The sequence below is a fragment of the Coregonus lavaretus genome (assembly GCF_964263955.1).
Source record: "Coregonus lavaretus genome assembly, contig: HAP1_SCAFFOLD_347, whole genome shotgun sequence".
Classification (NCBI taxonomy): Eukaryota; Metazoa; Chordata; class Actinopteri; order Salmoniformes; family Salmonidae; genus Coregonus; species Coregonus lavaretus.
The window spans coordinates 4,403-20,216 of NW_028162446.1; the positions used below are offsets into that span (position 1 = coordinate 4,403).

At 41.5% G+C, this 15,814-nt stretch overlaps 1 protein-coding gene across 1 annotated transcript in view; it reads left to right on the forward strand.

Annotated features, from left to right (window-relative positions):
* Nucleotides 1-881: 881 nt before the first annotated feature.
* The window catches only part of LOC311119229 (protein eyes shut homolog), a gene marked incomplete at both ends in the record, with an annotated part of 168,718 nt that continues 153,785 nt past the window's right edge, over nucleotides 882-15,814 (forward strand). Inside the window, 2 exons of the mRNA XM_084193955.1 lie at nucleotides 882-1,002; nucleotides 11,508-11,666. Coding sequence (XP_084050081.1) covers nucleotides 882-1,002; nucleotides 11,508-11,666 — 280 coding nt within the window. The remainder of the gene's footprint in view (nucleotides 1,003-11,507; nucleotides 11,667-15,814) is intronic.

A 15,814-nucleotide genomic window follows, 5' to 3' on the forward strand; every position in this document is an offset into this window, starting at 1 on the left:
CTGGGAGATACGAGATGCAGGTTATCTGGGAGATACGAGATGCAGGTTATCTGGGAGATATGAGGTGCAGGTTATCTGGGAGATACGAGATGCAGGTTATCTGGGAGATACGAGGTGCAGGTTATCTGCTAGAGTGCAGGGCCCATATTCATAAAGCATCTCCGAGTAGGAGTGCTGATCTAGGACCAGTTCTGCCTTTTAGATAATAATGAATAAGATTACATGGACAGGGAGGGACCTGATCCCAGATCAGCACTCCTTCTCTGAGACACTTTATGGGTGACAGTAATTGACTGGGGGACTTGTATCTCACTCATAACACACACACACACACACAAGGTGACAGTAGTTATTTTATCTCACACACTCATCAGTTCCTCACCGATCTCATTAATGAGCAGTTCATATGAGTCAGTATCTAGATGTGGCTGTTCAAACAGTTCATATGAGTCAGTATCTAGATATGGCTGTTCAAAGAGTTCATATGAGTCAGTATCTAGATGTGGCTGTTCAAAGAGTTCATATGAGTTAATGTATCTCTATCGATTTGAGATCAGACTTTTTGGCACATACTGTATGGGCTGCATCTGAAATGGCACCCTATGCACTCTATATAGTGCACAACTTTTGACCAGGGCGCATAAGGCTCTGGTAAAAAATAGTGCACTGTATAGGGAATAGGGTGCCAATGAATTGAACTCAGTGCATGACTGCGTCTGAAATGGCACCCAAACAGGACAGATGAAGATGAAACATGATCAGGCCTACTGTACATTTTACTGTAGAAATGATTGTCGAAAACAAGTCTGGTTGGGAACTGTTGATGTTAAAATACAAGTAATACGTTTTATTCTGAACTGGAATAAACTGATTGAAGCAAGATGCTTTTTGAGGCAATCACACTCACACAGTTCTGGGTTGCTCATCAACAGCAGGAAGCGGTCTCCTGCCTGACGGAGCAAGCAGTGGATGTTCTGATCCAGTTTGGCACCACAGACCTAGGTGAGTCAGGGTTCTCAACTCTGGCGTACTTAAAAAAAACAAGTACAGAAACAAACTCAATGATGAGCATGACCTCAGCGTTGCACTGTCAACAACTGAGCCCAGAATAGACCTGCTTGTTTAAAACTTCAACCAGTCACACACCTCTCATTACGGCTGTGTCCTTGTGTGTGTGTGTGTGTGTGTGTGTTTTCTGGTCTACATCTGTGTGATGCTTCATTAGGGCTGTGTGGTCCTCTGTAGCTCAATTGGTAGAGCATGGCGCTTGTAACGCCAGGGTAGTGGGTTCGATCCCCGGGACCACCCATACGTAAAATGTATGCGCACATGACTGTAAGTCGCTTTGGATAAAAGCGTCTGCTAAATGGCATATTAATTAATTAATAATATTAATTAAAAAGCATATTGCTTCAATCAGTTTATTCCAGTTCAGAATGAAAATGATTTATGGTATTTTAACAGCAACAGTTCCAACCTAGACAGATATGTAAGAGTGTTTTTAATGGGGGAAAATAAACATGAATAGCTGTTTATATGGGTATTTCATTTAATTGTTATTTGTGTATGTTGTATGTGTTTTAGGTATCAAGGGCAATGACATATAACAATGTTTTCATAAGCTTGGGTCTCAGGAAAACACAGAATTTCTAATTTGCCTGGGAGGGCATAGGCCCACGCACTTGGGAGCCAGGCCCAGCCAATCAGAATGAGTTTTTCCCCACAAAAGGGCTTTATTACAGACAGAAATACTCCTCAGATTCATCAGCTGTCTGGGTGGCTGGTCTCAGACAATCCCGCGGGTGAAGAAACTGGATGTGGAGGTCCTGGGCTGGCGTGGTTACACGTGGTCTGCGGTTGTGAGGCCGGTTGGACATACTGCCAAATTCTCTAAAACGACGTTGGAGGCGGCTTATGATAGAGAAATTAACATTTAATTATCTGGCAATAACTTTGGTTCCTGCAGTCAGCATGCTAATTGCACGCTCCCTCAAAACTTGACACATCTGTGTTATTGTGTTGTGTGACAAAACTGCAAATTTTAGTGGCCCTTTATTGTCCCCAGCACAAGGTGCACCTGTGTAATGATCATGCTTCTTGATATGCCACACCTGTCAGGTGGATGGATTATCTTGGCAAAGGAGAAATGCTCCCTAACAGGGATGAGAGAGAAGCTTTTTGTGCATATGGAACATTTCTGGGATCTTTTATTTCAGCTCATGAAACATGGGACCAACACTTTACATGTTGTGTTTATATTTTTGTTCAGTATAGATGTGGCTGTTTAACTGCCAAAGGTCGATGTCCGCGCCTACGCGGAAATGTAATTAGCATAATAAAAAAAATCCCATAAAAATCTGTCAGTTTAAGCTAGAGATAGCTTTGTATTGGATGCGTCTCAATCCACCGCATCCGCCTATGTCGCACTTCCGCATTTGCGGTGAAGGGGGACCGAGCTAGAGCGGTGTTTGTCAGACCATGAGACATCCTGAAAATCAGTCTTCTCACAAAATCGTCTGTAGCGTCCGAACGATTTGGCCTATAAAACTATTATGAGCCCTTTATGGAGAGTTGAGACTCTCTCGAACACGTACATGTCGGTTATTTTGCTCTAGGCCTCACAAGACTCGTCTGAAGGTCCCCCGGTACCAGTTGAAAAAACGAATGGAAGTACACTACCGTTCAAAAGTTTGGGGTCACTTAGAAATGTCCTTGTTTTCCATGAAAACATACATGAAATGAGTTTGAATAGGAAATATATCAAAATGAATAGGAAATGTATTCATTGACAAGGTTAGAAGTAATGATTTTTAATTGAAATAATAATTGTGTCCTTCAAACTTTGCTTTCGTCAAAGAATCCTCAATTTGCTGCAGTTACAGCCTTGCAGACCTTTGGCATTCTAGTTGTCAATTTGTTGAGGTAATCTGAAGAGATTTCACCCCATGCTTCCTGAAGCACCTCCCACAAGTTGGATTGGCTTGATGGGCACTTCTTACGTACCATACGTTCAAGCTGCTCCCACAACAGCTCAATAGGGTTGAGATCCGGTGACTGTGCTGGCCACTCCATTATAGACAGAATACCAGCTGACTGCTTCTTCCCTAAATAGTTATTGCATAGTTTGGAGCTGTACTTTGGGTCATTGTCCTGTTGTAGGAGGAAATTGCCTCCAATCAAGTGCCGTCCACAGGGTATGGCATGTTGTTGCAAAATGGAGTGATAGCCTTCCTTCTTCAAGATCCCTTTTACCCTGTACAAATCTTCCACTTTAACACTACCAAAGCACCCCAGACCATCACATTGCCTCCACCATGCTTGACTGATGGCATCAAGCACTCCTCCAGCATCTTTTCATTTGGTCTGCGTCTCACAAATGTTCTTCTTTGTGATCCGAACACCTCAAACTTTGATTTGTCTGTCCATAACACTTTTTTTCCAATCTTCCTCTGTCTAGTGTCTGTGTTATTTTGCCCATCTTAATCTTTTCTTTTTATTGGCCAGTCTGATATATGGCTTTTTCTTTGCAACTCTGCCTAGAAGGTCAGCATCCCGGAGTCGCCTCTTCACTGTTGACGTTGAGACTGGTGTTCTGCGGGTACTATTTAATGAAGCTGCCAGTTGAGGACCTGTGAGGCGTCTGTTTCTCAAACTAGACACTCTAATGTATTTGTCCTCTTGCTCAGTTATGCACCGGGTGCCTCCCACTCCTCTTTCTATTCTGGTTAGAGCCAGTTTGCGCTGTTCTGTGAAGGGAGTTGTACACAGCGTTGTACGATATCTTCAGTTTCTTGGCAATTTCTCGCATGGAATAGCCTTCATTTCTCAGAACAAGAATAGACTGACGAGTTTCAGAAGAAAGTTATTTGTTTCTGTCCATTTTGAGCCTGTAATCAAACCCACAATTGCTGATGCTCCAGATACTCAACTAGTCTCAAGAAGGCCAGTTTTATTGCTTATTTAATCAGCACAACAGTTTTCAGCTGTGCTAACATAATTGGAAAATGGTTTTCTAATGATCAATTAGCCTTTTAAAATGATAAACTTGGATTAGCAAACACAACTGGAACACAGGACTGATGGTTGCTGATAATGGGCCTCTGTACGCCTATGTAGATATTCCATTAAAAATCAGCCGTTTCCAGCTACAATAGCCATTTACAATATTAACAATGGATTTCTGAGCAAATCAATTGCTTTTCTTTCGAAAAAATGACATTTCTAAGTGACCCCAAACTTTTGAACGGTAGTGTATATACTGTTTAGTGCCAAAAATAAGGTGTTAAATACATTTTTTTTAAAAACAATACCTGATCTTTCTTATATCTCTCAGATATAGGACAGACACTTCAGAACAAACTTTTGGGGACTATCTGTTGTTCCATGTAGTGAATCAATTATGCAATGCATTTGTATGGGCTAATAGCAGTAAGGCCAAATAACATTAATCTGTTTTTGTAATACTTCAAGGCGTCTTAAAATTCAAAATCAAATAGTAAAATTATCCTTGGTATGACCTACTTAAAACAATTTAATATAGCTTAGTAGAACCTCCTCCCCTGGCTTAGACAGGGCTTAGACTCTTATGGGTTAAACACGTCATATGAGTCAGTATCTAGATGTGGCTGTTCAAACAGTTCATATGAGTCAGTATCTAGATGTGGCTGTTTAAACAGTTCATATGAGTCAGTATCTAGATGTGGCTGTTTAAACAGTTCATATGAGTCAGTATCTAGATTTGGCTGTTTAAACAGTTCATATGAGTCAGTATCTAGATGTGGCTGTTCAAACAGTTCATATGAGTCAGTATCTAGATGTGGCTGTTTAAACAGTTCATATGAGTCAGTATCTAGATGTGGCTGTTCAAACAGTTCATATGAGTCAGTATCTAGATGTGGCTGTTTAAACAGTTCATATGAGTCAGTATCTAGATGTGGCTGTTTAAACAGTTTATATGAGTCAGTATCTAGATGTGGCTGTTCAAACAGTTCGTATGAGTCAGTATCTAGATGTGGCTGTTTAAACAGTTCATATGAGTCAGTATCTAGATGTGGCTGTTCAAACACTTCATATGATTCAGTATCTAGATGTGGCTGTTTAAACAGTTAATATGAGTCAGTATCTAGATGTGGCTGTTCAAACAGTTCATATGAGTCAGTATCTAGATGTGGCTGTTTAAACAGTTCATATCAGTCAGTATCTAGATGTGGCTGTTCAAACAGTTCATATGAGTCAGTATCTAGATGTGGCTGTTTAAACAGTTCATATGAGTCAGTATCTAGATGTGGCTGTTCAAACAGTTTATATGAGTCAGTTGTAGGGATGTGACAAGATGTATTTATTTTCTTAATGTTTAAACAACATTTTTTTTATCTGTTTCCGTTAAAACGATAGTAAAAAATCCTAAAATGCCACGTGAATTCCCAATGCAGCTGTGCTACTGCCAGCAATGGGTTGGGTCTCAAGGTGCGTCCCGTTTCAGATGGTTAAGCATTGTACCTGTACTACCATTACTGTACCTCAATTCCACCTCACAAAGTCTGCATTTCCTTCTCATTTAACTTCTCAAAGTATTGTTGTACAGGACTGCTGTCGCTGGCATTTCTCTGCCATTTTCCAACTGTTAATGATGATGACGTAGTGGTGGAGAGTCGACGCCAAAATAATTGATTCCTCCACTCCTTGCACGTCGACTCCCGGTGTCGACTCCCATTTCTGAGAGTCAAGATTCGATTCGATTTGAATCGACTGGTTAGTTGCCGTACTTCCGAGAACCCAAACACTCACATCTTTCATAACGAGCTAGCGAGGGAGAAGGGAGGGGCACAGTATAGGCAGGTCAGCCACCAGGCAGACAGTCAGAACCATGTACTAGGCCTATCTATCAGTATAGGCAGGTCAGCCACCAGACAGACAGTCAGAACCATGTACTAGGCCTATCTATCAATATAGGCAGGTCAGCCACCAGACAGACAGTTAGAACCATGTTCTAGGCCTATCTATCAGTATAGGCAGGTCAGCCACCAGACAGACAGTCAGAACCATGTACTAGGCCTATCTATCAGTATAGGCAGGTCAGCCACCAGACAGACAGTCAGAACCATGTACTAGGCCTATCTATCAATATAGGCAGGTCAGCCACCAGACAGATAGTCAGAACCATGTACTAGGCCTATATATCAGTATAGGCAGGTCAGCCACCAGACAGACAGTCAGAACCATGTACTAGGCCTATCTATCAGTATAGGCTGGTTGGACCCACAGTCAGAACCGTGCACTAGGCCTATCTATCAGTTCTGTCGTAGCCGGCCGCGACCGGGAGACCCATGGGGCGGCGCACAATTGGCCCAGCGTCGTCCAGGGTAGGGGAGGGAATGGCCGGCAGGGATGTAGCTCAGTTGGTAGAGCATGGCGTTTGCAACGCCAGGGTTGTGGGTTCAATTCCCACGGGGGGCCAGTATGAAAAATAAAATAAAATATGTATGCACTCACTAACTGTAAGTCGCTCTGGATAAACCTTAAGTTAAAATATTTTAAAGTACTACTTAAGTCATTTTTGGGGGGTATCTGTACTTTACTATTTCTATTTTCTACTTTTACTTCACTACATTCCTAAAGAAAAGAATGTACTTTTTACTCCATATATTTTCCATGTCACCCAAAAGTAGTCATTGCATTTTGAATGCTTAGCAGGACAGGAAAATTGTCAAATTCATAAACTAATCAAGAGAACATCCCTGGTCATCCCTACGGCCTCTGATCTGTTGGACTCACTAAACACAAATGCTTTGTCTGTGAATGATTTCTGAGTGTTGGAGTGTGCCCCTGGCTATCCATAAATAAATAAAAAAAACTGAAAATGGTGCCGTCTGGTTTGCTTAATATAAGGAATTTGAAATTATACTTAAGTATATTTGAGCAATTACATTTACTTTTGATACTTAAGTATATTTAAAACCAAATACTTTTGGACTTTTACTCAAGTAGTATTTTACTGGGTGACTTTCACTTTTACTTTAGTCATTTTCTATTAAGGTATCTTTACTTTTACTCAAGTATGACACTTGGGTACTTTATCCACCACTGGCGGAGACATGAGCATCTCTTCATTATATAAACCAGCCAGGAATTCAGTGGATAAACCATAATACTTTGACACCTAACGTCAAGTGTTGCCAAACGTTCCAAAGCACATAGAATGTGTCGCTAAACACTGTTCAAAGTAGTGCCATAACCTTTGACCCCTCTCTGTCTCAACTAAAACCCTGATCTAGGCCTGTTTGTGTGTACCCTTTCATCCATCTTTTGACACATTCGCTGTGCGTTCTCACATGTTATTAGTCTCTCCAGCTGCCTCAGCAAAGCAACAGGGTCTCCTAGATTATTTCCAGGGCTACAACGGGCTAGCTCATGTATAGCCTACATGGATACCGTCCCATCTGTCCCATGGGAAATAGATACCATATAATCACCCAGACGTTTTAAGGAATTTCTTTGAGCTTTTAATACTAGTATGCAGCCTACCACCGCTAAATGTGTGCAAAATCTCTATCCACGCGGCCCTGACATATTTTATATCCGTAACTTGACCTATACTAATGAGTGAGATATGCTTGGTGACAGATGTGTTTCTAATATTAATTCAGCAGAGCTAGCTAGCTGGTAGATGGAATAGAGACATCTAATATTGATTCAGCAGAGCTAGCTAGCTGGTATATTATATATTTATATTTATAATTATATATATATATATATTTACGTCATTTAGCAGATGCTCTTATCCAGAGCGACCTACAGTTAGTGAGTGCATACATTTTTCATACTGGCCCCCCGTGGGAATCGAACCCACAACCCTGGCGTTGCAAGCGCCATGCTCTACCAACTGAGCTACAGGAGGCCTGATTTAGCAGAGCTAGCTAGCTGGTAGATGGAATAGAGTCATCTAATATTGATTCAGCAGAGGTAGCTAGCTGGTAGATAGAATAGAGGCATTTCCAGAGAATAAATAGGAAGTACTAGATTAACCCTTAACCTGGATGTATTTTAGTGTGCCACAACATACTGTGTTTTGTAATGAATCAAAAGTAGTACCGTGTATTTGGTCAATAACTGTCATATACACTGAGTATACAAAACATTCCATGCTCTTTCCATGACATAGACTGATGTTGTGTTGAATCCACTTCAATCAGTGTAGATTGACGGGGAGGAGACGGGATAAAGAAGGATTTTAAAATCTTGAGTCAATTGATAAATGGATGGTGTATGTGTGCCATTCAGAGGGTGAATGGGCAAGACAAAATATTTAAGTGCCTTTGAACAGGGTATGGTAGTAGGTGCCAGGCACACCGGTTTGAGTGTGTCAAGAACTGCAATGCTGCTGGGTTTTTCACACTCAACAGTTTCCCGTGTGTATAAAGAATGGTCCACCACCCAAAGGACATCCAGACAACTTGACACAACTGCGGAAAGCATTGGAGTCCACATGGGCCAGCATCCCTGTGGAATGCTTTTGACACCTTGTAGTCCATGCCCCAACAAATTAAGGCTGTTCTGAGGGCAAAAGGGGGTTCAACTCAATATTAGGAAGGTGTTGGGTCACAGTGGAGAAGGGTTCTTAGAATAGCCAAAAATGTCATACAGGAATATTCAAACGAAATGATATTCAAAACTATCATATTCTTTTGTGATACAGTACCTTTACCGTGCTCCTAAGGGGAAAGGTTTAGCTTCCGTACAAATGAACAGTTGATAACATCAACACACACTCTTAGAAAAAAGGCAAAAGGTTTCCAAAAGGGATCTTCGGCTGTCCCCATAGGTCGGAGAACCCTTTCTGGAACCAAAAAGGGTTCTTCAATGGGTTCTCTTATGGGGACAGCTAAATAACTTTTTTGGGTTCTAGAGAGCACCTTTTTTTTCTAAGAGTGTAGAAAACATGTTTGTAATGAAATAATAATAATTAAACAACAATAAGAGAGCCATTCACTTCTTCTCTTTGAGTTTGTTTTCCCAGACTTCCATTAATGAAGCTCTATAGCCTATACCACGGTTCATCACACTCGTAACGCTGCCCTCCCCTAAACACCAGCTCCCAATTCCCTATATAGTGCACTACTTTTGACCAGGGCTTGTAGGTTATCCCATAGGGCTCTGGTCAAAAGTAGTGCACTATATAGGTAATGGGTTGCCATTTGGGATGCATCGCAGCGCTGGCATGCTGCACTATTTTCTGCTGAGTTAAACAGATTGGTTTAGCTTTGAAAGGCATCCCAGTCCCAGCGTATGAACCACGGTGCAATCTCATATGATGCACTGAGCACTCTGCTAGTGATGTGCTTTGCTAGTCAGTCCCCCTTCGTCCCCCATACACTCACACTCACGCATGCGTGCTCACACACATATACACACACACACACACACACACACACACACACACACACACTGATAGCCTGAAGTCTGAAGTAGAAGTCTAGAGGCTGTTACATGCTGACAAAGTCAGAACTGTATTATTGTACCACAGATATATATCTGTACCACAGCAACTTAGTATATTATTGTACCACAGTAATATGTCGTTACCACAGCAACTTAGTGTATTATTGTACCACAGTAATATGTCGTTACCACAGCAACTTAGTATATTATTGTACCACAGTAATATGTCGTTACCACAGCAACTTAGTGTATTATTGTACCATAGTAATTTGTCTGTACCACAGCAACTTAGTGTATTATTGTACCACAGTAATGTCGTTACCACAGCAACTTAGTGTATTATTGTACCACAGTAATGTCGTTACCACAGCAACTTAGTGTATTATTGTACCACAGTAATATGTCGTTACCACAGCAACTTAGTGTGTTGTTGTACCACAGTAATATGTCTGTACCACAGCAACTTAGTGTATTATTGTACCACAGTAATATGTCGTTACCACAGCAACTTAGTGTGTTGTTGTACCACAGTAATATGTCTGTACCACAGCAACTTTACAGGGTGACAACAACACTGCTGCATCCTCTCACTTCATATTAGATTAAGTCACAGCCCCCTGTCTGCCCCCTGTCCTGTTCCTGCCCCCTGCCCACCCACTGTCTGTCCCCTGCCCCCCGCCTGCCCCCTGCCTGTCTGCCCCCTTCCTGTCTGCCTGCCCATGTCCTGTCTGCCTGCCCCCTTCCTGTCTGCCTGCCCCCTGCCTGTCTGCCCCCTTCCTGTCTGCCTGCCCCCTGCCTGCCTGCCTTCTGCCTGCCTGCCCCCCCCTGCCTGCCTGCCCCCTTCCTGTCTGTCTGCCCCCTGCCTGTCTGCCCCCTACCTCTCTGCCTGCCCCCTGCCTGCCTGCCCTCTGCCTGCCTGCCTGCCCCCTGTCTGCCTGCCCACTGCCTGTCTGCTCCCTTCCTGTCTGCCTGCCTCCTGCCTGCCTGCCCACTGCCTGCCTGCATCCTGCCTTCCTGCCTGCCCCCTGCCTGTCACAAGATTGATAACTTGACCAGTCAACTCTCTCTCTCTCTCTCTGCTCCCTGCTAGTTATAATGACACACAGTACAGTGTCATCTAATGACTCATGTATTATGTTAATGTATTCCCGCTGTACCAAACTAAATGCTAAATGATATTCTTATGAAGCTGCAGTGATCATTTTCAGATGGAACTGTTAGCAGGCAAAGGTGTGTCTGTGACGACCAATCAAGCACAGCTCGGAACGCTGCTCGTCCAATCAGCATCCAGGATCCAAACAACCAGTTTTATAAAATGTCACAGTACGGCGTAATTCAATGACTCATTTATTATGTTGATGTGTAGGCTAACAACTACAAGAATAATTCAGTCATTCAGTTTACAAGCCTTGTTGGGGCACACTGGCATACCATTTACAAGGCATGACCAATACATTGCTACACTAACTGGTACTCAAGTATGGACACTGGAACCATGCCCATCATATGCTTCATCCTGGTGCCCAGGCCAGTACTATCTTTCTCAAGCAGCCTGGTCACACAGGTACTATTCAGTCACAGCCAGGTCAGCTGTATGTGCAAACCATTAATATCTGATAAATGATCTTTATAATGATAATGATCTTTATAAATGATCTGATAAATGATCTTTATCAGGGAAGACACAGCAGGTCGCAGACCTTGACAAAAGAGTCTGTCAGGTGTGTAAGCCTTAAATTGAAAGCTAAGTGATCACGAAAATGAGTTGCACAGTAAAATTAGGATGGGGCCTAGGAAAGAAGGCATGAGCCAGCAGAGCAGCGAAGCAGCAAATTATTCAGACTGGTTTCTGTATCGATCATGACCCTCAACACGGCTCATTAACCCATGTCTGAACTCTTCATATGTTTGTTTTGCATTTGGAGGATATTGGCCCATTGTTGAAATGAACAGGAAGGGACGAAGCATTGAGAGGAAGACTGAACAGTCCAAATCATTAGCATTGAGAGGAAGACTGAACAGCCCCCAGCTCCCGGCCCCCAGCCCCTAACCTCCATCTCTAACCGCAGACCCCAGCCCTTGCCCCATCCCTATCCCCCAGCCCCAGCTCTCAGCCCCAGCTCTCAGCCCCAGCTCTCAGCCCCAGCTCTCAGCCCCAGCTCTCAGCCCCAGCTCTCAGCCCCAGCTCTCAGCCCCCAGCCCCATCCCCAGTCCTAACCCTCTGACATGTAACTACTGTACCCTGACAGCATCACCAGTCCTAACCCTCTGACATGTAACTACTGTACCCTGACAGCGTCACCAGTCCTAACCCTCTGACATGTAACTACTGTACCCTGACAGCGTCACCAGTCCTAACCCTCTGACATGTAACTACTGTACCCTGACAGCATCACCAGTCCTAACCCTCTGACATGTAACTACTGTACCCTGACAGCATCACCAGTCCTAACCCTCTGACATGTAACTACTGTACCCTGACAGCATCACCAGTCCTAACCCTCTGACATGTAACTACTGTACCCTGACAGCATCACCAGTCCTAACCCTCTGACATGTAACTACTGTACCCTGACAGCATCACCAGTCCTAACCCTCTGACATGTAACTACTGTACCCTGACAGCATCACCAGCGCTGGGTGTACAGTAGCTCTGTGCCTCTGTGGTCCTTTGTGTGGAAGCCAACAGATCATCATTACCACCTGGTGGAGTCTCTGACCTGAGTAGGAGCATCCTCCACCATCCTCCACTTCTCCCTCATCCCCCTCTCCTCCGCCACCCTCCATCCACCCCCTGGTAAAGCCATCCCCCTCTGTCATCTTCTGGGAGATAACACAGCGGCCAGGCAGACCTGACTGGGTCCTGCTGACTGGGCCCTGCTGACTGGGCCCTGCTGACTGGGCCCTGCTGACTGGGCCCTGCTGACTGGGCCCTGCTGACTGCTCATAGGCTTACTGTCAGGGTGGGAATAGGAATGTGTTCATTGTAATATACTAGGACTATGTCCAAAATGCTTTGGGTATCTATACTTGTATGACTGATAACTTTACATATTATCTGATGAGCTGATTAAATGAGCTGAAGAAAAGCTTAATGGTCAGAGAAATAGAGACTCCTCTTCTCTGGACTCATCACTCACTATGAACTATATACAACATGGTTTTATTAGAATATGTCAAAATAGAGCCATTTAACCAATGTAGTTGGGAGAGGCTATACGGACAATACTGGTGCTCAAAACGATGAGGTATGTTGCACAGCTGAGAGCCGAGTGAACCGAACTTCCCCACAAATATCTAGAGTAGTGTCTTATTATCCCACATATCTAGAGTAGAGTAGTCTTATTATCCCACATATCTAGAGTAGAGACTTTATTATCCCACATATCTAGAGTGGAGTCTTTATTATCCCACATATCTAGAGTAGAGTAGAGTCTTTATTATCCCACATATCTAGAGTAGAGTAGAGTCTTTATTATCCCACATATCTAGAGTAGAGTAGAGTCTTTATTATCCCACATATCTAGAGTAGAGTCTTTATTATCCCACATATCTAGAGTAGAGTAGTGTCTTATTATCCCACATATCTAGAGTAGAGTCTTTATTATCCCACATATCTAGAGTAGAGTCTTTATTATCCCACATATCTAGAGTAGAGTCTTTATTATCCCACATATCTAGAGTAGAGTCTTTATTATCCCACATATCTAGAGTAGAGTAGAGTCTTTATTATCCCACATATCTAGAGTAGAGTCTTTATTATCCCACATATCTAGAGTAGAGTAGAGTCTTTATTATCCCACATATCTAGAGTAGTGTCTTATTATCCCACATATCTAGAGTAGAGTCTTTATTATCCCACATATCTAGAGTAGAGTAGAGTCTTTATTATCCCACATATCTAGAGTAGAGTCTTTATTATCCCACATATCTAGAGTAGAGTAGAGTCTTTATTATCCCACATATCTAGAGTAGAGTCTTTATTATCCCACATATCTAGAGTAGAGTCTTTATTATCCCACATATCTAGAATAGAGTCTTTATTATCCCACATATCTAGAGTAGAGTAGAGTCTTTATTATCCCACATATCTAGAGTAGAGTAGAGTCTTTATTATCCCACATATCTAGAGTAGAGTCTTTATTATCCCACATATCTAGAGTAGAGTCTTTATTATCCCACATATCTAGAGTAGAGTAGAGTCTTTATTATCCCACATATCTAGAGTAGAGTCTTTATTATCCCACATATCTAGAGTAGAGTAGAGACTTTATTATCCCACATATCTAGAGTAGAGTAGTCTTTATTATCCCACATATCTAGAGTAGAGTCTTTATTATCCCACATATCTAGAGTAGAGTAGAGTCTTTATTATCCCACATATCTAGAGTAGAGTCTTTATTATCCCACATATCTAGAGTAGAGTAGAGTCTTTATTATCCCACATATCTAGAGTAGAGTAGAGTCTTTATTATCCCACATATCTAGAGTAGAGTCTTTATTATCCCACATATCTAGAGTAGAGTAGAGTCTTTATTATCCCACATATCTAGAGTAGAGCCTTTATTATCCCACATATCTAGAGTAGAGTAGAGTCTTTATTATCCCACATATCTAGAGTAGAGTAGAGTCTTTATTATCCCACATATCTAGAGTAGAGTAGAGTCTTTATTATCCCACATATCTAGAGTAGAGACTTTATTATCCCACATATCTAGAGTAGAGTAGAGACTTTATTATCCCACATATCTAGAGTAGAGTAGTCTTTATTATCCCACATATCTAGAGTAGAGTCTTTATTATCCCACATATCTAGAGTAGAGTAGAGACTTTATTATCCCACATATCTAGAGTAGAGTAGAGTCTTTATTATCCCACATATCTAGAGTAGAGTCTTTATTATCCCACATATCTAGAGTAGAGTAGAGTCTTTATTATCCCACATATCTAGAGTAGAGTAGAGTCTTTATTATCCCACATATCTAGAGTAGAGTCTTTATTATCCCACATATCTAGAGTAGAGTAGAGTCTTTATTATCCCACATATCTAGAGTAGAGTAGAGTCTTTATTATCCCACATATCTAGAGTAGAGTCTTTATTATCCCACATATCTAGAGTAGAGTCTTTATTATCCCACATATCTAGAGTAGAGTCTTTATTATCCCACATATCTAGAGTAGAGTAGAGTCTTTATTATCCCACATATCTAGAGTAGAGTAGAGTCTTTATTATCCCACATATCTAGAGTAGAGTCTTTATTATCCCACATATCTAGAGTAGAGTCTTTATTATCCCACATATCTAGAGTAGAGTAGTCTTTATTATCCCACATATCTAGAGTAGAGTCTTTATTATCCCACATACCTAGAGTAGAGTCTTTATTATCCCACATATCTAGAGTAGAGTCTTTATTATCCCACATATCTAGAGTAGAGTAGAGTCTTTATTATCCCACATATCTAGAGTAGAGTAGAGTCTTTATTATCCCACATATCTAGAGTAGAGTCTTTATTATCCCACATATCTAGAGTAGAGTCTTTATTATCCCACATATCTAGAGTAGAGTAGAGTCTTTATTATCCCACATATCTAGAGTAGAGTAGAGTCTTTATTATCCCACATATCTAGAGTAGAGTCTTTATTATCCCACATATCTAGAGTAGAGTAGAGTCTTTATTATCCCACATATCTAGAGTAGAGTCTTTATTATCCCACATATCTAGAGTAGAGTAGAGACTTTATTATCCCACATATCTAGAGTAGAGTAGTCTTTATTATCCCACATATCTAGAGTAGAGTCTTTATTATCCCACATATCTAGAGTAGAGTAGAGTCTTTATTATCCCACATATCTAGAGTAGAGTCTTTATTATCCCACATATCTAGAGTAGAGTAGAGTCTTTATTATCCCACATATCTAGAGTAGAGTAGAGTCTTTATTATCCCACATATCTAGAGTAGAGACTTTATTATCCCACATATCTAGAGTAGAGTAGAGTCTTTATTATCCCACATATCTAGAGTAGAGTCTTTATTATCCCACATATCTAGAGTAGAGTAGAGTCTTTATTATCCCACATATCTAGAGTAGAGTCTTTATTATCCCACATATCTAGAGTAGAGTAGAGTCTTTATTATCCCACATATCTAGAGTAGAGTAGAGTCTTTATTATCCCACATATCTAGAGTAGAGACTTTATTATCCCACATATCTAGAGTAGAGTAGAGTCTTTATTATCCCACATATCTAGAGTAGAGTCTTTATTATCCCACATATCTAGAGTAGAGTAGAGTCTTTATTATCCCACATATCTAGAGTAGAGTCTTTATTATCCCACATATCTAGAGTAGAGTCTTTATTATCCCACATATCTA